The sequence below is a fragment of the Leucoraja erinacea genome, chromosome 12, assembly GCF_028641065.1.
Source record: "Leucoraja erinacea ecotype New England chromosome 12, Leri_hhj_1, whole genome shotgun sequence".
In the NCBI taxonomy this organism is placed as follows: Eukaryota; Metazoa; Chordata; class Chondrichthyes; order Rajiformes; family Rajidae; genus Leucoraja; species Leucoraja erinaceus.
The window spans coordinates 3,774,294-3,793,596 of NC_073388.1; the positions used below are offsets into that span (position 1 = coordinate 3,774,294).

The 19,303-nt window shown below is 47.1% G+C and overlaps 1 protein-coding gene and 1 long non-coding RNA gene across 2 annotated transcripts in view; one reads left to right on the forward strand and one right to left on the reverse strand.

Moving 5' to 3' along the window:
• Window positions 1-932: 932 nt before the first annotated feature.
• On the reverse strand, window positions 933-2,395 carry LOC129702008 (POU domain, class 3, transcription factor 4-like). Its single transcript, XM_055643493.1, is given in 2 exon segments — window positions 933-1,288; window positions 1,290-2,395. Coding segments are annotated over 2 exon segments (1,098 nt in total). The 5' UTR covers window positions 2,199-2,395; the 3' UTR covers window positions 933-1,099.
• Window positions 2,396-2,972: 577 nt separating this feature from the next.
• LOC129702009 (uncharacterized) overlaps window positions 2,973-19,303 on the forward strand; it is a 55,777-nt gene continuing 39,446 nt past the window's right edge. The window contains exons 1-2 of the long non-coding RNA XR_008724308.1: window positions 2,973-3,536; window positions 6,201-6,302. This is a non-coding gene — a long non-coding RNA (uncharacterized LOC129702009). The remainder of the gene's footprint in view (window positions 3,537-6,200; window positions 6,303-19,303) is intronic.

Genomic DNA, 19,303 nt, shown 5'->3' on the forward strand with positions numbered 1-19,303 from the left:
TAATTACAAAATTTGAGGAAAATAAATAACTGTTCGCAGCCTCCAAATATAATTGTTGAAAAAAAACAAACATTTAAAGAAAATATTTTATATTTTGGATCAGTAACTGATCAGTCCTTTTTTTTTTTTTAATTTTTACATTTTTTAAAAGTGTCCCCCCCACCTCCCCCCCCCCTCCCCTCCCGCCCCCACCTCACCGCCCCTCTTTTCTCAAGTTGGCAGCTTGTTTTGAGGAAACGCTCCCACCTTTATGCAAGGGAACGGTGGTTGTGGAAAATACAAATATCTGTGTCCTTAACAACTGGGTTTTAGGCCGGCAGTGTTAGTAGTTAGTAACTGAGGCGGCCACAACGAAAATGAAAAAGGAAAAATAAAACCCCTTTAAGCTTGACTTATTTATTGAGAGCGGGCGATTTAGAAACGGGCTGCGTTATAGTCCGATTTCATCGGTATATTTCTGTCTTTAAAGTGGATCCCTGGTCAAAGTCTATGCCCCTACTGCCTTGAATCAGTTCAGTAGGTAGAAATAGTGCAGCTTTTTCACAACGGGACCTTCTGCTCGCGAAAATAAAAACCAAAACAGGCCTTCCAATAAAAGTTTCAGGGGAGGGTGTGTATGTGTGTGTGTGTTGGAGAGGAGGGGGGAGAGGAGGGGGGGGAGGGGGGGGAGGGGAGGGGGTAGAGCCACACCGTTCGTAAGAACAAATGTTCACCTGAAAAGTCGAGATTACAAGGCGCTGTCAGGTGCTAGGCACAGTCGCTTGCGGTCCTTGTCTGAACTGAGCAAGTATCCGCAATGTTTTCGGTCCTTGGTGATTACAGTCCACTTGCACCGCTGATGCGGGAAATCCCAACACGACTCTTGCAGACTTGTTGTTGTTTGTCTTCTCCGATACACAACTTTGTTTGTGTTTTTTGTTTTTGTCTTTTTGTCTCTCCCCCCCCCCCCCCCCCCCCCCCCCCCTCCTTCCTCCGCCTCCTCTCTCGGCGTGCCAGTCAAATATATAATTTAAGAAGGAGGAGGAGGAGGGGGGGGGGGGGGGGGGGGGGGTGGTTGGGGTGAAGGTCTCTCCTTCCCGGTGAGTTCCACGGCTCCTGGTTAGAGATCGTGATGAGACGGCGTGTCTGTGTCAACATTGTGTGAGAACACCTCGTCCTGTTGGTGGATGCCGGGCGGGGTCATGCGCTTCTCCTTCTGCCTTCTGTTACAGAACCAGACGCGGACAACTTCTTTCTCCAACTGCAAGCTGTCGGCCAGGCCGGAGATCTCCTGGGCAGCGGGTTTGGGGACATTTGAGAAAGTGTGTTTCCAGCGCCCCTTTCACACTCACCTCTATCGACGTCCGTTTCTTTCGCTTCCTGCCCTGAGCGGCGATTTTGTCGATGCTGGTCGGGCTGCCAGTGGTGGAGTCTGCTTCCTCCAGCCACTTGTTCAGCAAGGGTTTGAGTTTGCACATGTTCTTGAAGCTGAGTTGCAGCGCTTCGAACCTGCAGATGGTGGTCTGAGAGAAGACATTTCCATACAAAGTTCCCAACGCCAGTCCCACGTCTGCCTGGGTGAAGCCCAGTTTAATCCTCCTCTGTTTGAACAGTTTGGCGAATTGTTCCAGCTCGTCGGACGTGGGGGTCTCCTCGTCCGACTGGTCGTGACAATGGTGCTGGCTCAAGTCCCCGTGCTCGGCGCTGTCCCGTAAACCCGGGTGCATGGACTGGCCGGGCGGCGGCGGCGGTAGCGGACCGACCTGATCCAGCATCCCGTTGACCGTGAAGGCTGGCTGGCTGTAGATGTTGAGGGGTTGCCCGGCAGAGCTGATGGACGGGTTGTGAGCCGCCGCCGTGCCCCAAGCGCCGGGGTGGTTGGCGTGGGGCGAGTGGTGGGCGATGTGCGGAGACCGGTGGTGCATGGTCACCCCGACGTGGAGGTCGTCGCGGCCGGGTTTCACGTCCTGTTGGCCTAGGGGAGAAGCCGAGATGGTGGTGGTGGTCCACGGACTACCTTCTGGCAGCGACGTGACCCACTGATGCGAGAGCGGGAGCCCGTTGGTGGGCAACCCCTGGAGATAATCACTTTGGATGAGTTTCTGGTGGGCACGGAAGGTCCCCGCTTGCTGCATGCCCTGAGAGTCGGTGGCAACGATGGAATTGGACGCGAGGATGCTGGCGCTCGGCATGTAGAGGTTGGAAGCGGCCGTGGCCATGGCTGCGCCGGTCCCTCAGTAATAATAACCCTGCCTTCGGCTTCACTCTTTGATAACAAAGCTGAGGTGAAGCATGCCGCCAGGGAGGTCACTGAGAGACACCTCCCAGGACCAATTACAACTCACGCCGACGTTCCTGCAAGCCTCAAGACTTTGGCGTCAGCACGACGCCGACCAATCTCCGCCATAGAGGTGGGGCCCCAGCTGGTATTTTTTTGCATTTTATTTCATTAAACTCCGGGAAAAAAAAAAACCCCCACAAGAGAACACAACGAGGAAGTCAACCGAAGAGCGAACGTCCATTGGTCCCGCGTTGGGTAACTGACAGATGCCATCTCCCTCTAGTCAAGAGTGATGTTAACTCTTCCTAGACTATGAAGACACTGTTGGGGCCCTTCTCAAGTTCTCCCCCCCTCCCCCCACCCCCTCCCCACACCCCACCGCTCTACGAGACAGCAATCCTTATAAAAGTTGTGAGATATTTTGATTTTAAACTTGGAGAAAATCAAAAAAATCTACAATATCCTCAAGGAAGCAGCGCTAATAACATATTGTGCACCGAGCCACGTCGCGGGACTAATTAATATCCAGATTATAGTTACTCACCTCGTGTTCACGGCAAAGGCAAACTATTTTCGATAGAATCGCTTTCAGGTTTGCGACTTGGATTCCGTAAATGTTAGAACGCAGCATCAACTTTTCATGGTGGTTGACCTTGTTGTGTCAAATGTATCAAATAATTAGAGGGGGGGGGGGGGGGGGGGGAAACCCCTGTCGCCTGCTATAAAATAATTGCTTATTAAAAATGGATATCTGAGCCGAATACCAAACTCCACGGTCTGGCTGCGGCGAATATGTGGTAGTAGAATCCCTGAACAGCAGCCGCTTCGAAATGTATTTACCTCAATAAAGCCTTTTCAATACGACCCAGTCTTTCCACCGGCGAGTAAGGAATTAGTTGCACTGGCGGCCGCTCGTTTAGGCTCCCTATTCTGCCGGAGACCGCTCGCAAATGACGAGGGGGCATTTTATAGACATTTTGAGATGTGGGTATGCGGAATAATTACATTTGACATCGGAACAGCGGCTCCACAATCCGGCTATTGGCTTGAAATTCCATTAAATACAACGAGAGATCCTAGGTTAAGATTGATTTAAATTAGCATACATTTTCATATGTTTATGGGGAAAATAAAGAGACGGCGAGAGCAGCTGGGAGTCATTTCCAGCCGCACTTGCACCAAATTCAGTTGCGAGGATGGCATTTCGAGGGATCTCTAGCGGGCCGGCGAAGAGCGAAACTCGTAGCATTAACGAGCCCTCTCTCCCTCGACCGCGGTATGTTTCAATTTTCATATTCTGAAATTACATAATTACACAACGCTTTCGTTTTATTGTTGAGCCAGGTTCTATTTTTGCTACCTTTTTGATACCGTTTCCGCCGTGTCGTGGACTCGAGACGGTCTCGATTTAATCGATTTAATGTTCAATGCTTGCCTTCGACCGCGGCGGGCATGAAAATATGTATTGTTATGTCTCGCTCCGTAAAGGCGAACACAGTGCAGTCACAACAGAACGCCGCGGTGGGATCTAAAGACAAGGACTAATAATACTCCAAGATGCAGTCAGTGCCGAAGATGTCCCTCGTCTCATCTTCAGGAGGTCGCGCTGAAAACACCAGTTCTCTTTGCAAACCGAGGCCTCGTTCAGTCCCAGTGAAGTTTGGACGCCCTAAGATTCTTTGAGCAAAATAGAAAAACGCACACATACACACACACACACACACAAAGTGCCGGAGGAACTCAGCGGGCCAGGCAGCATCTGGGGAGGTGATCTAACCGCAGGAAGGAACTGAAGATGCTAGTTTATACCGAAGATAGACAGACACAAAGTGCTGGAGTAACTCAGCGGGTCAGGCAGCATCTCTGGAGAAAAGGTTCGGGTGGCGTTTCGAGTTGGGACCCGTTCTAAACGGGCTTTGTCGTATCCCGCCCGGGATACAGAGAGAGCGGGGGGATAGAAATCCCGACTAGTTTCACTTGACACACTCACTTGTCACTTTTAAGGTGATGACAAAAGGTTAAATCAAGCATCACCCACAATCTCTCTAAAGAGAATTCACCTTGTAAAGTCTGTGCAGGGAGGATACTGTAGATGCTGGTTTACACCGAAGACGGACGCACAACTCGGCGGGTCCGGCAGCATCTCTGCAGAAAAGGCAACGCATCTTCAGACAGAAAAAAAATATCTTGTAAATTCTCCGAGACTCAGAAAACTTCGTAAGGCACTTCAGAAATAACCAATCCACCAAAAAAATCAACAACACATTATGGAAATAACTTTTAAATTGAAAGTGAGCCCCAAATATCTGCCCTCTGAGCGCGTTAATTTTAATGTACAATGTTTTGTGCGGGTAGTTAGAAGATCACATCGGATGGATTTACGGGCGGTTGTGTTTTTAGTTCGATTTGTCACCTTTATCAGTGGTGTGCATTTTTTTTGTTTTTTTTTGCAAAAAGGCCTGACGGTGGAATAGCAATGTTTGCTTCTTTCATGTTAGACTAACAGGCGCTAACTTTTCAAGTGTAACAGACGCGGCCCGCAGTCGCCCTTTTATGCTGATTCCTTTCTTCGCGGACACATTTTTGCACCGATGATCCCGGTAACCATAGAGAGAGAAATAAAAGGGGAGAACAGTGGTCACATTATACCATATATCCAGCGGGAAGAATACAAGACGCCAGTGCAAACAAGTAGACTGGCCGCACATGGGAGAAGCAGGCGAATAGAAGGGGCTGATAGATACTGGGCTACTGTTAGTCGGAAGAAATACATTTACAACTAATGTTTCATATCGACTTGATAAATGGGTCGGTGTGCGTGCGGGAAAATGTTTGAATTTTTTTTTTTTTTTTGGAAAGAGGATGGGGGGGGGGGGGGGGGGGGGGGGGGGGGGGGGGGGGGGTGGGGCAAGGTTTAGATTCGCAAAATGTCAGATGGATAAAGCACCATAACCCCCCCCCCCCACGGCCCACTGACTGCCAATAAGTGTCAGGACCTCTTGGTCGGCGATTCACCTGCCTCTTGAGCCCTGGTGACGGATCGAGGACATTGATGCCCACCACATCCTGTTCAAATACACACACACACACACACTTTAAAAACATTATTTATTAATTTTTTTACAAACAAAAACAAGGGCGAAGAAACACACTCTTTCAGGCCATTCGACCTACCCGGCGCAGTTTCGTTTAATTGGTGTTTTTTTGTGTGTGCATTGAATTCTCTGCCATTGGAGAAGACTTCTTGAGAGAGAAATTCGCTGTCCGCGGCTTTGAGGCGGGCCGTAAGGTTTTACCCCGCTAAAGACTGGTCTACAGCCCGTCCGCAGACAGTTTTATATGTGGTAAAGATGCAACGGGATGAAGAGTCAGAAAAGATGCATCAGATTCGCGTAGAACAGCTACGAATTTGCTGCAATGTGCTGCTGTTATATGTACTGACACAAGTTAATTCATTTTTACCTGCTATGTGTTTTGGAGCTGGAATGAATCTTGTGTGAAGGAGAATGTGAATATTTAGTAAACGTCGATATTCAGCACTGTTTATGTTTTCTTAAGATTCAAGATTCAAGAGAGTTTATTTGCATGTGTCCCAGATAGGACAATGAAATTCTTGCTTTGCTTCAGCACAACAGTCCCAGTAACACCGCGATTTTGTTCCACTTAATGAAATGCTGCGGGTTCCATGTTAGAAAGAACCTCGATGTCTATAATTCCCTTTTATTTATTTTTTAAGTACTATAACAAATGTACAGACCATCAGACACGGGCAGATTTAAGACACGGGTTATTCGTTTCCCTCTCAATTGTGTTTTAACTTTTGACCCAATCTGAGGTTTAAAAAAAACCCCCATCGGATTCCTGCCTCCAAACGAGAGGAGAGATATCGGGAATAATTTATTTTGACAACTTAGCTTGACATACTTTGGAATTTATTTAGGAATGGTTCAACGTTGATGAGGCAGACGGTGGCTGGTGTACCGTCGCCATTCCGGGCTGATGAGCGTCAGGAGAAGGCTAATGTCCCGGCAAGACTACCGTGGTGAGATAAATACATAACTGAAACGCGAACAGTTTGAATTACAGGGGTTATATTGCTGGGTACACTCAGCGTGTGAAACAGCGAATCTTAATTGTTTTGGGGGGTGTGGAGGAACTGCAGACGCTGGCTTAAACCGAAGATAGGCACAACATGCTGGAGCAACTCAGCGGGACAGGCAGCATCTCTGGAGGAAATAGTTTTTGATTTAGACCATAATCATCGTGTTCTCGTGTTATGTGTTACTTTGACGTGTCGCCGATTAGTGCTCAGTTTTGGCCTTATCCTCCAGAAAAGCCACGCTGAGGAAGACTAAAATTAACCGTGTGGGTGAGTGAGCTGTTCACATCCCACCAGGACTATATTTCTGCTATTTAAGTGAGCGTTTGACAAAGCGTTAGTCAGTTGCTTTAATGCTCCTCGGCGCTCGGCGCTCTCGCGTTGGACATGTTAGATGTGCGTTTATTGATGGATGCGCGCTGTTTATACAGTTGATCTGGAATATTAATCTTGTGTATGAGGTGCCTGCCGAGGCAGTGACAGGAGTCTGGCGGTGGGTGAATCTCAGAGATACGAGAGCAGAGCACACCCCTCTCTCCCCGGCTGTCTAGCAAAACAAAACACTATTACACACCGTGTCAGATATTAAAAACGCTCGCAACGATTGATGCGCTGGCTAGATAAGAGAGGATTTATTAAAGACTGTAGCACAATCGATAACAAACGTTCGTCACGGGACATAGATACTGACCCGGTGTATTTCACTCGATATATTTACCAAGGCGTGGACTTCGCCTGAATCTGTTCACACAGAGGGCAAACATATCAAAGTGAGTGATACAACCCTGGACGCCCATTCGGCCCACATTTCTAATTTCCCAAATTCACCACCGACACCCCCCCCCCCCCCCCCATTTGAACACATCCCCCCGTTTAATTACAGACAATTTTATTTTCGATTTTACCAGGACATTTGCCTGCAAACTCGCTAAATAATGAAAGGACTATGGGGGCAAATGGTGGGCGTGTGCAGTGTCGGCTGTTTAGTGATAGTTAAATGCAGATGGGCAGGGGGCTATTTATTTTACAGAAGCTGCGAGCGATGGCATCGGGGGAGCAACGAGATCATTCATAAAATAAAAGGGACCAAGGAGAGAGAAACTAATGAACACGGTTTTTGTTTTGGTGGAAGGCAGCAACCACGAAAGGCCGGGGGAATGATGAGCGATTTGGAGCCGTAAAGAGCGAGAGAGACAGACTGGAACTAGTGTTTAAGAAGAAACTGCAGATGCTAGAAAATCGAAGGTAGACAAAAATGCTGGAGAAACTTAGCGGGTGCAGCAGCATCTATGGAGCGAAGGAAGTAGGCAACGTTTCGGGTCGAGACCCTTCTTCAGACTGGGACTAGTGGTTTGTTACCCGCTACTAACGGGACGAGGCGGAATCGGGTCCCTAGTGCGAGCGGGGAGGGGGAGAGGGGGGGGAGGAGGGCTAACCCAGGGTGTTTTTGTTGAAAGCACGGTTTCAAAACCCGTGCAAATCCAGAGTGAGTGACCATAGGCTTTGAATACTAACCCGTTATGAGAGCGAGCACGCCTTGTTATTCTGGCCCTACATCCCGTTACAGTTCATGCCTGACCCGCTGAGTTCCTCCAGCAATTTATATATTGTTTTTGTCGGTGGGTATGGAGGGGGGATTCAAATATTTTATGTGTCGGAAGGAACTGCAGATGCTGCTTTAAACCGAAGGTAGATAGAAAAAAACCCGGAGTACCTCGGCGGCTCAGGCAACATCTCTAGAGATGTCTGCAGAAGGGTTTCGGCCCGAAACGTTGCCTATTTCCTTCGCTCCATAGATGCTGCCTCGCCCGCTGCGTTTCTCCAGCACTTTTGTCAACCTTCGATTTTCCAGCATCTGCAGTTCCTTCTTAAACATCTCTGGAGAAAAGGAATAGACGATGTCTCGGGTCGAGACCCTCCTTGATGATGGGAACATATTAGCCGTGTTTTTTCTTCCCAAATATGATTTGCACTTCAACTCCATGCAGATGATCCGTGGATTAAATGTGTAGGAAGGAATTGCAGATGCTGGTTTACACCGACGTTACACCGACAAAAACACTTGGAGTAGTAACCCAGCGGGACAGGCAAACATCTCTGGATAGAAGGAAAACATTCTGAAGAAGGGTCTCGACCCGAAACGAAACGTCACCCATTCCTTCTCTCCAGAGATGCTGCCTGTGCCGCTGAGTTACTCCAGCTTTGTATGTCTGCCTTCCGTGAACTAAACGTCAACTTAGCAAGAGCTTTTATCAAAGGATAAGAAAAGCTCTAGGCACTGGCATGGAAGGGGTTAATCGCGGATTGGAGGATTTAATATCCGCTCGATTGAACCACGCTCGCCTTTTTCAACAGAGCGAGCGAGACCTCGGTGAGTCGACATTGTGGCCAAAGGGGTATTTACTTTTACTCTGTGAGTTGTGTCAGTTTCACTGGAACTTCAGTGAGTGATTCATTCCGGATAGGTATGTCCACAACTCCCAACTCCCCATTACAGACCAATCCTGCCGAGGTGGGTTTGCAAACTTTCCATATCCTCTCCACCGCTGTGACATATCTATCGCCTTCTGCACATTGATATCTGGAGCAACGTCGCTGCTGCAGGTCGGGTGATGTTGGGAACAAGTTCTCAGTCGCTTTCCCTGCCACCTTGCGTTCCACAATTTACACACACCACACTCGGTAGTTTATGAAATCAAATTGAGAAAAAAAATCTTGCTGTAATTCACTTCACACGCGCTAAAGAAGTAAGGCCACTTAAACCGGGGAAGGGTCCAGACTAGAATCGTCACCTATTTCTTCTCTCCAGAGATGCTGCCTGACCCGCTGAGTTAATCCAGCACTTCGGTATAAACCAGCATATGCATTTCCTTTCTACACAAACAGGAAGGTAGATCTTTCTATTTCCTCAGATGCTGCTTGACCTGCAGAGTATTTCCCAGTTTCGTTTTTCCTGCTTTTAAATTCAAATGTGTTTGTTTTGTTGTTTTGGGTATGTTAAAGGATCCATTAGTCACTGGGATAGGAAGGCATGTGTTTACATATTAGACAATTGTAAACGTGACCCCAAATATTTTTCACCTATCCCGAACAGCCTATTGATGAGAACAGCGAACCCCCTCTCCCACCGGGCAAGAGGAACAGAAGTGTGGAAATGCACACCTCCAGATTCAGGGACAGTTTCTTCCCAGCTGTTATCAGGCAACTGAACCATCCTACCACAACCAGAGACCAGTCCCGACAGACACAAAAAAGCTGGAGTAACTCAGCGGAACAGGCAGCATCTCTAGAGAAAATGAATTGGTCACCCGTCTTAAGAAGGGTCTCGACCTGAAACATCACCCATTCCTTCTCTCCAGAGATGCTGCCTGTCCCGCTGAGTATACATGCCTACTATATCTGAAGCAAAGCAAGAATCTCGTTGTCCTATCTGGGACACATGACAATAAACTCTCTTGAGTTCTGAATCTTGAATCTTGAATTACTCCAGCATTCTGTGTCTATCTTCGGCCTCAACCAGCATCTGCAGTTCCTTCCTGCAGAGTCAAAGAACTACGGTCTACCTCTTTGGAGACCCTCGGACTATCCTTGATCGGACTTTGCTGGCTTTACCTTGCACTAAACGTTATTCCCTCATCACCCGCTGTAAACGGCTCAATTGCATTGTCTTTCCCCTGACTGGTTAGCACGCAACACAAGCTTTTCACTGTATCCCAATAAACTAAACTGAATCTGAAACGGGACTTTCTACTTGTGACTGTGTTTGTTTAAGTTGAATTGGGGGGAAAGTTACCAAAGAGGGTTGACAAGTATTATCGGCGAACGCACCGAGTCCTATTTATTCTTCTGGAGAGACTTCGTGTTGTTGCTTCGCGTTGCCATTTATAGGATGCTTCTCGTTAATAAATTGCCAAAAATAATTTTAACACCAACTTGTTATCGGTTATTAATAGAATCGAGGAACTCGCATGCTATTTCCTCTTTTGGGATATGAAAAGGTTATCGCTCATAAAAATAAAAAAAATCTTAATGGTTTGAATTAAATTGTTGTTGCTGTTACGACAGCTCGCAGACATGACTCACCAATGCGCTGCCGGAATAGAAAATGCCATCTGATAGAAACAGGCTGAATAATTTCAACAAAACACGAAGTGGTGGAGGAACTCAGCGGGTCAGGCAGCGTCTGTGGGGGAGAATGGACTGAGTGAAGGAAGGAACTGCGGATGCTGGTTAACACTGATGTGTATACTCATGAAGTGTGTAACACTCATGTGTGTATATATGCATTTAATGGTATATGGACACACTGATCTGTTTTGTAGTCAATGCCTACTATATTATGTTGTGCTGTATGCACGTAAATATATTTATTTATTGCTCATATTCTATGTCGCTCTTCCAGGGAGATGCTGACTGCACTTCGTATTGTACACTGCACAATGACAATTAAAGTTTGAATCTGAATCTGAATCAAAGCAAGAATTTCATTGTCCATCAGGGACACATGACAATAAACTCACTTCAACTTGAAGATAGGCACAGAATGCTGGAGTAACTCAGCGGGCCAGGCAGCATCTCTGGAGAGAAGGAATGGGTGACGTTTCGGGTCGAGACCCTTCTTCAGACTGAGGGTCTTCATCGTTTAAAGAAGGGTCTCGACCCGAAACGCCGCCCATCCCTTCTCTCCAGAGATGCTGCCTGTCCCGCTGAGTTACTCCAGCATGTTGTGTCTATATTGGGAAAGGACAGAGAAGGATTCGGGCCGGGATTAATTTAGACCATAAATATTTTAACGACACTTTAAATATGGGTGCGTACTATTAAAAAAAGAACTGTGTTCCTTTTTTAAATTTTAAACCATCACATATGTTCACCTGTTTTGAGCTAACAATTCTTAACTATTTAAAAGCCACAATCTACATCTGCATAATATAAACGCGCAGGAAGGAACTGCAGATGCTACAGATCCAGCTTTTTGTGTGTCTGTCTTCGGTTTAATATAAAGGTTCCACACACACTGTGGAATAGCGCGGAATCACACGCTGTCAGCTAACTGTCTTGTGTCTGTCCATGTTTAAGAAGGAACTGTAGATGCTGGAAAATCGAAGGTAGACAAAATGCTGGAGAAACTCAGCGGGTGCGGCAGCATCTATGGAGCGAAGGAAATAGGTGACGTTTCGGGCCGAAACCCTTCTTCAGATTGATGTGCCTATCTTCGATTTAAACCAGCATCTGCAGTTCCTTCTCGCACACCGTGCAAGGCTATCGCTTAAGTTAGCATTCCAAACTTCAGTTTAGTTTAGTTCAGTTCAGTGATATACAGCGTGGAAGCAGGCCCTTCGGCCCACCGAGTCCCGCACACTAATACTATCATACACGCTCTAGGGGGCAATTTTACATTTATACCGAGCCAATTAACCTGCAAACCTGTACGTCTTTGGAGCGTGGGAGGAAACCGAAGGAGAAACCCCACGCAGGTCAAGGGGAGAACGTGCAAACTCCGCACAGACAGCACCGGTAGTCGGGACCGAAACCGGGTCTCTGGCGCTGTCAGGCAGCGACTCTGCCGCTGCGCAGTCGTGCACACGATTTCTCATTAATGTAACTAATACTCCGACAGTTTGGTCCTTTGGTGAACGAGTAAGGAAAATGCCATTTATCATATTTAAAACGTAGACCTTTATTTACATGCTACACAATGTCATTTATAATCAGAGTTCGTTGGTTATAACTAAACGTGTTTTTTGGTTACTGTACCCCGGGTCCGCGAGACAATGATAGACCAAGTAAAGAGAAATGCCACCCAGCTGTCATATGTATCTATGTTTAAATGGCTGAAATAAATAACCACTGCTTCTCAAACCCAGAACCTGCGCCGAGCTCTCGTGTTGTGGCCTAGGTCCGTAGTCAGCAGAGTCATGTCTTTATAAGCTGGACGCGTCGTGTGCCCAGCTACAGCACAGAATCAGGCCCTTCGGCCCAACTCCAACTTGCCCCCGCTGACCAAGATGCCCCATCTAAGCTAGTCCCACCTGCCTGCGTTTAGCCCATATCTTCTAAGCCTTTTGCCATCCATGTACATGTCTAAATATTGATCTTGTGATAGTCCCTGCCTTAGCGACCACCCCTGGCAGATCGTTCCATATACCCACCACCTTTTGTGTGGGGACAAAATGCCCCTCGGGTTCCAATGTCCCCTGGTTCTTGATCAGCCTACTCTTAGTAAAATACTGTGCATTTACCCTGTCTGTTGCATTTCAAGCCACATCTACACCCTAGAGCTGGGGGTGAGGCCAACCTGGATATTAATTAGTTATCTCAGAGGGCATCTGGACCAACAACAAAACATATGCCGTGGCGCGGCGGTAGAGTTGCTGCCTCACAGCGCCAGGGACCCGGGTTCGATCCTGACTACGGGTGCTGTCTGTACGGAGTTTGTACGTTCTTCCCGTGACCTGCGTGGGTTTTCTCCGAGATCTTCGGTTTCCTCCCACACTCCAAATACATACATGTTTGTAGGTTAACTGTCTTGGTATGAATGTAAAATTGTCCCTGGTGTGTGTAGGCTAGTGTTAGCGTGCGGGGATCACTGGTCGGCACGGACTCGATGGGCCGATCGGCCTGTTTCCGCGCTGTATCTCTAAACTAAACTAATCTAAACTAAAGGTTGACTCAAAATGCTGGAGCAACTCAGCGGGACAGGCAGCATCTCCGGGGAGAGGAAAACGTCACCTACCCATGTTCCCCAGGTGACGTTTCGGGTCGAGACCCTTCTTCAGACTTGTGTAGGAAGGAACTGCAGATGCTGGTTTATACCGAAGGTAGACACAAGGTGCTGGAGTAACTCAGCGGGACATGCAGTGGAGAGAAGGAATAGGTGACGCTTCAAATTTCATTTTCCATAGGAACGGTCCCGACCCGAAACGTCACCTACCAATATTCCCCAGAGATGCTGCCCGACCCGCAAGAGTTACTCCAACACTTGTGTCTATCCACAAGGAAAAATACTTTCTGGGAGTCTCACTTTGAGGATCTTGCCCAGGATCTTGCCCAGTCGCTCCGGTTTTGACGCTGAATTAGATGAGGGGGGATCTTATAGAAACATATAAAATTATAAAATGACTGGACAAGCTAGATGCAGGAAAAATGTTCCCAATGTTGGGCGAGTCCAGAACCAGGGGCCACAGTCTTAGAATAAAGGGGAGGTCATTTAAGACTGAGGTGAGAAAACACTTTTTCACCCAGAGGGTTGTGAATTTGTGGAATTCCCTGCCACAGAGGGCAGTGGAGGCCAAATCACTGGATGGATTTAAGAGAGAGTTAGATAGAGCTCTAGGGGCTAGTGGAATCAAAGGATATGGGGAGAAGGCAGGCACGGGTTATTGATCATCAGCCGTGATCACAATGAATGGCGGTGCAGGCTCGAAGGGCCGAATGGCCTCCTCCTGCACCTATTTTCTATGTTTCTTTATAGACGCTGACCGACCCGCTGAGCTACTCCAGCATTTTGTGTCTATCGTCGGTTTAAACCAGTTCCTTCCAACGCCCGAGTCAAATATTGAGTCTGGTCAGTCTGAAGAAGGATCCTCTCTCTGTCCACACCCTCTGTCCACACATGCTAACTGACCAACCGAGTTCCTCCAGCATTTAGTGTTTTACTCAAAAGAACCAGCTGCCAGACTTTGACTGAAGTTGTGAAGTAGCGATTATATTTGGGGGTCAAAGTCTTAATGGCAGGGGGGCAAAAGGTGGCTTTGAAATATGAAGATGATGTTCAGACCTCTTCAGCCTGAAGAAGAGTCTCGACCCGAAACGCCACCCATTCCTTCTCTCCAGAGATGCTGCCTGTCCCGCTGAGTTACTCCAGCATTCTGTGTCCATCTTCGCTTGAACCTACAGTTCGTTCCTGCACAAAGCTGACCATCTGTACACAGGCAGATGGAAAGATTCCTATCTGTTGTACTGGAGTTTTAATGAATTGTATCTGCATGGTGGTACGTATGATCTATTTGTACAGCGCGCAAAAGCAAAACCTTCCACTGCACCTTGGTGCATGTGGCAGAAGTCAGCCTAAACCTGAAGATACACAAAAATGCTGGAGAAACTCAGCGGGTGCAGCAGCGTCTATGGAGCGAAGGAAATAGGCAACGTTTCGGGACGAAACGTTGCCTATTTCCTTCGCTCCATAGATGCTGCTGCACCCGCTAAGTTTCTCCAGCATTTTTGTCTACCTTCGATTTTCCAGCATCTGCAGTTCCTTCTTAAACACTAAATCTGAAGATTTCGGCCAATTTTATGCGGTCGAGGGACACATACACGTTGTTATAGTTAATATATTTAATTATAATTTACTCCAACACGTATTAACCGTGAAAAGAATAAATGTGATGAACTTCAGCGGCGTAATAACTTAGTTATATTAAAATGTTGGCCTTCGTTAGAAGTCCAGGCTGTGACGTGGGGGTTGCATTTGGAACAAGGTTCAGTCTCGAATCTTGAAAAAAATGCCGCCTATTAAACCTGTTTTGTTCAGTTTTGAGTTTGGTTTCGAGGTACAGCGCGGAAACAGGCCCTTCGGCCCACCGAGTCCCTGCCGAGCAGCGACCCCGTACACTGGCACTATCCCACTACACACACTAGGGATAGTTTACATTTATATCAACGCAAATTAACCTACAAACATGCGCGTCTTTGGAGTGTGGGAGGAAACCGGAGCTCCCGGAGAAAACCCACGCGAGTCTCGGGGAGAACGGACAAACTCCGTGCAGTCAGCACCCGTGGTCAGGATCGAACCCGGGTCTATTGTATACTAATCCAATACACGTGTACTCGACTAAGACTGTACGTGCGTATTGTAATACTCTCAGGGCTAATTGAATCAAGGGATATGGGGAGAAGGCAGGAACTGGGGAACTGATTGTGGATGATCAGCCATGATCACACTGAATGGCGGTGCTGGCTCAAAGGGGCTGACGTCCCACTCCTGCACCTATTTTCTATGGTCTGTTTCTAATACTTTTCTCAACTGTATGCGAAAAAAAAGTAATTTCACTTGTACCTCGGTACATGTGACAATGAATCATTGAACCATAGCTAAGGAATGGTTCCTTGAAAATACTGGGGGCTATGGAACGGCAACCAATATCCGCTCGGGGAAATGACAAACTGTTTTATCTTCAGTGTAATCTCTTGGCCCGAACCCAAGAATGAGTTTAAACTTGAAACAGCTCGATTTCTGTTTGGCCCGACGGTGTTTAGTTTAGTTTAGTTTAGTTTAGAGATACAGCAGCGGAAACAGGCCCTTCGGCCCACCGAGTCCGCGCCGACCAGCGACCCCCGCACATTGACACTAGGGACATTAAAAAATATGTATCAAAAAAATGTAACCTACAAATCTGTACGCCTTTGTAATGTTGGAGGAAACCGGAGCACCCGGGGAAAGTCCACGCGGTCACGGGGAGAACGTACAAACTCCGTACAGACAGCGTCCGTGGTCAGGATCGAACCCGGGTCTCCGGCGCTGTGAGGCAGCAACTCTACCGCTGCGCCGGGTTGTCTTTTTACACATGAACATATTAGATCAACACCAATACCACCCTGTTATAATGTGTGCACCTTCCTATTTGTAAGTTTGTCCACACATTCACACGTTTGCCTCGAAACATCCCCTGGAAGTGTTAAATTGTCTTTGAAAGGCCATGAACGTCAGCCGTCGTTTTGTTCCAGAGATGCTGCCTGACCCGCTCAGTTACTCCAGCGTTTTGTGTCTAACTTCGAAGCATCTGCAGTTCCTTGCTGCACATATTCTATTGACAGAATCTGTACCCATAGTTTCAATCGAGTCCAATACTTCGTTATTTGACAAACAAACAACGCGAATCATCGGCCCTCACCCGACACTCTTAGAATTACGGGACATGTTTTAGATTAACTAATGAACAAGGAAGTTAGCTTATTCCTGGGGAAAATCCGTTTATCCGTTGTTTTAATTGAAGGTTAATTTGAAGTGTAGAATATTTAATAACACAAAACGGATGATTGCTTAAAAGTTGTTAAACCTGAGCCGACTGGTTTGTTTCAACTAATTGATAAAGTCCAACGTGGAAACGTCAGCAAATGAAATGTCAAAGGGAGACAAAAAATGCCGGAGAAACTCAGCAGGTGAGGCAGCATCTATGGAGCGGGGGAATAGGTGACGTTTCGGGTCGAGACCCTTCTTCAGACCCATCCCACCGCTCCGTAGATGCTGCCTCACCCGCTGAGTTTCTCCAGCATTTCTGTCTAGCCTCGATTTTTCCAGCATCTGCAGTTCTTTCTTAAATAAACATTGTCGAAACACGCCGGATTTAGTTCCACATTGTACCACTCAGCTGTCCTACTGAATTCACTAATAACTTTACAAATAGGTGACTTTTCGGGTCGAGACACTTCTTCAGTCTGAAGAAGGGTCTCGACCCGAAATGTCACCTATTCCTTCTCCCCAGAGACGCTGCCTGTCCCGCTGAGTTACTCCAGCATTTTGAGTCTCTGCAGTTGCTCCCTTACAAAAATAACTTTATACATTTCAGTCGCTGTGTGTGTGTCTTGTTACGGGGTTTTAACGATATGGTAGGCATTCAGAAATTCCGCAGTTCCAGTATTTTAACAGCCGCGCTCTTGTGGAATCAGTCGAGCAGTTGGCATCATATTCCTTAAATGAGTTACACGAGTAAATCGGACTTTGTTTGATACGAGTTTAATTTGCCAATTAAAGAAAATGAAACCATTGTTATAGTTATCCTGCTCGCTGTACCCCACTTTGTGAGCAGAGCGAATATTTCATAGAAACATAGAACATGGAAAATAGATGCAGTAGTATCTCGGCCACTCGGCCCTTCACCACCGCATAGTATCACTATGATCATATCTCAGACGCTAGATGGTAAAATAATAACTCATATGATATTTATATTTCCAGACGTGCAGGAATTTAGAAGATTGAGGGGGGATCTTATAGAAGCTTACAAAAGTCTTAAGGGGTTGGACAGGCTAGATGCAGGAAGATTGCTCCCGATGTTGGGGAAGTCCAGGACAAGGGGTCACAGTTTAAGGATAAGGGGGAAATCCTTTAAAACCGAGATGAGAAGAACTTTTTTCACACAGAGAGTGGTGAATCTCTGGAACTCTCTGCCACAGAGGGTAGTTGAGGCCAGTTCATTTGGCTATATTTAAGAGGGAGTTAGATGTGGCCCTTGTGGCTAAAGGGATCAGGGGGTATGGAGAGAAGGCAGGTACAGGATACTGAGTTGGATGATCAGCCGTGATCATATTGAATGGCGGTGCAGGCTCGGTGGGCAGAATGGCCTACTCCCGCACCTATTTTCTATGTTTCTATGTTGTAGACTAATTGGCTTCTGTAAACCGCCCATAGTGTGTGGGGCATAGAACTAGTGTGACCCATGGTCGGCATGGACTTGGCGGGCCGAAGGGCCCGTTTCCATGCTGTAATGCTTGAAAATAGACGAAACTGCGTAAAATATCCCAGGAAACAAGGCGGAGACAATGTCAAAGAACATTACCTACAAGCCTAAATTCACATTTGAATTGGCAACTGGGTGGGCCTTGGTGACAATTTTTCGCCGGCGCAGCGGTAGAGTTGCTGCCTCACAGCGCCAGAGACCCGGGTTCGATCCTGACTGCTGTCCGGGTGCTATCCGTGTGGAGTTTGCGCGTTCTCCCTGATTTCTCCGGGTGCTCCATGCCCCAAAGACATACATGCTTGTAGATTAACAGGCTTCTGTAATTTGTCCCCAATGTGTAGGATAGTGCTTGTGCATCGGCTGAGCCCAAGGGTTTTTTTTAAAGTCATAGAACATGGAAACAGGTAATTCGGCCCAACTTGCCCACGACGCCCAACCTGTCCTATCTGCACCAGTCCCACCTACCTGCGATTGGCACATATCCCTCTAAACCCATCCAAGTACCATGTAGAAACACAGATACACAGTACATTGAAAATATGTGCATTCGGCCCTTCGAGCCAGCATTCAATATGATCATGGCTGATCATCCAAAATCAGTACCCTGTTCCTGCCTTCTCCCCATATCCCTTGATTCCGTTATCTCTAAGAGCTAAATCTAACTCTCTCTTGAATAAATCATATATATATATATATATATATACATGCACATACATGTACTTGTCGACATGTCCCTTAAGCGTTGAAATAGTACTGGCGTCCCAGCGCTATATCTCTCAAGTCTAACGTGCGCTACTCTCAGCTCCAGAGATTGGTCCTTTCCTTTACTGAGGTCTTAGTTGAGAAAATTATTATCGGCTTTCAGCCAGGGGAAGCGTCTCGACCCGAAACGTTGCCCATCTCCTCTCTCCAGAGATGCTGCCTGTCCCGCTGAGTTACTCCAGCATTTTGTGTCTGTCTTCGGTTTAAACCAGCATCTGCAGTTCCTCTCTACTTACGTTTAGGACATTTTTAGTAAAATATTAACCTCCCCCCCCCCCTCTCCCCATCACCATGTGATATTAAGGCCAACCAACACATAACCAGCTGACCCAGGTCGACTCAGCCATTCACACATCCTGAGCTAAATGACACGGGTTCCTTTGCCGTTTCTAGTCGCGGTACAGGCGAGAAGAGGGGACGAGCGCAGATATACCGGGAACCACTTCACACAGAGGAGGTCTTTGGACTTTAGAGGTAGAGCGCGGAAACAGGCCCTTCGGCCCACCGAGTACACACTCACAAACCCACACACACACACTTCAGGGACAATTTTACAACTTACCACAGCATGTATTACAACCTACCTACAACTTACAACATATTTGGCCATATGTGCCAAACCAGAAGATAATTAACCTACAAACTCAACCCTGTACGTCTTTGGAGTGTGGGAGGAAAAAAAAAACCCACGCAGGTCACGGGGTGAATGTACAAACTCCGTAC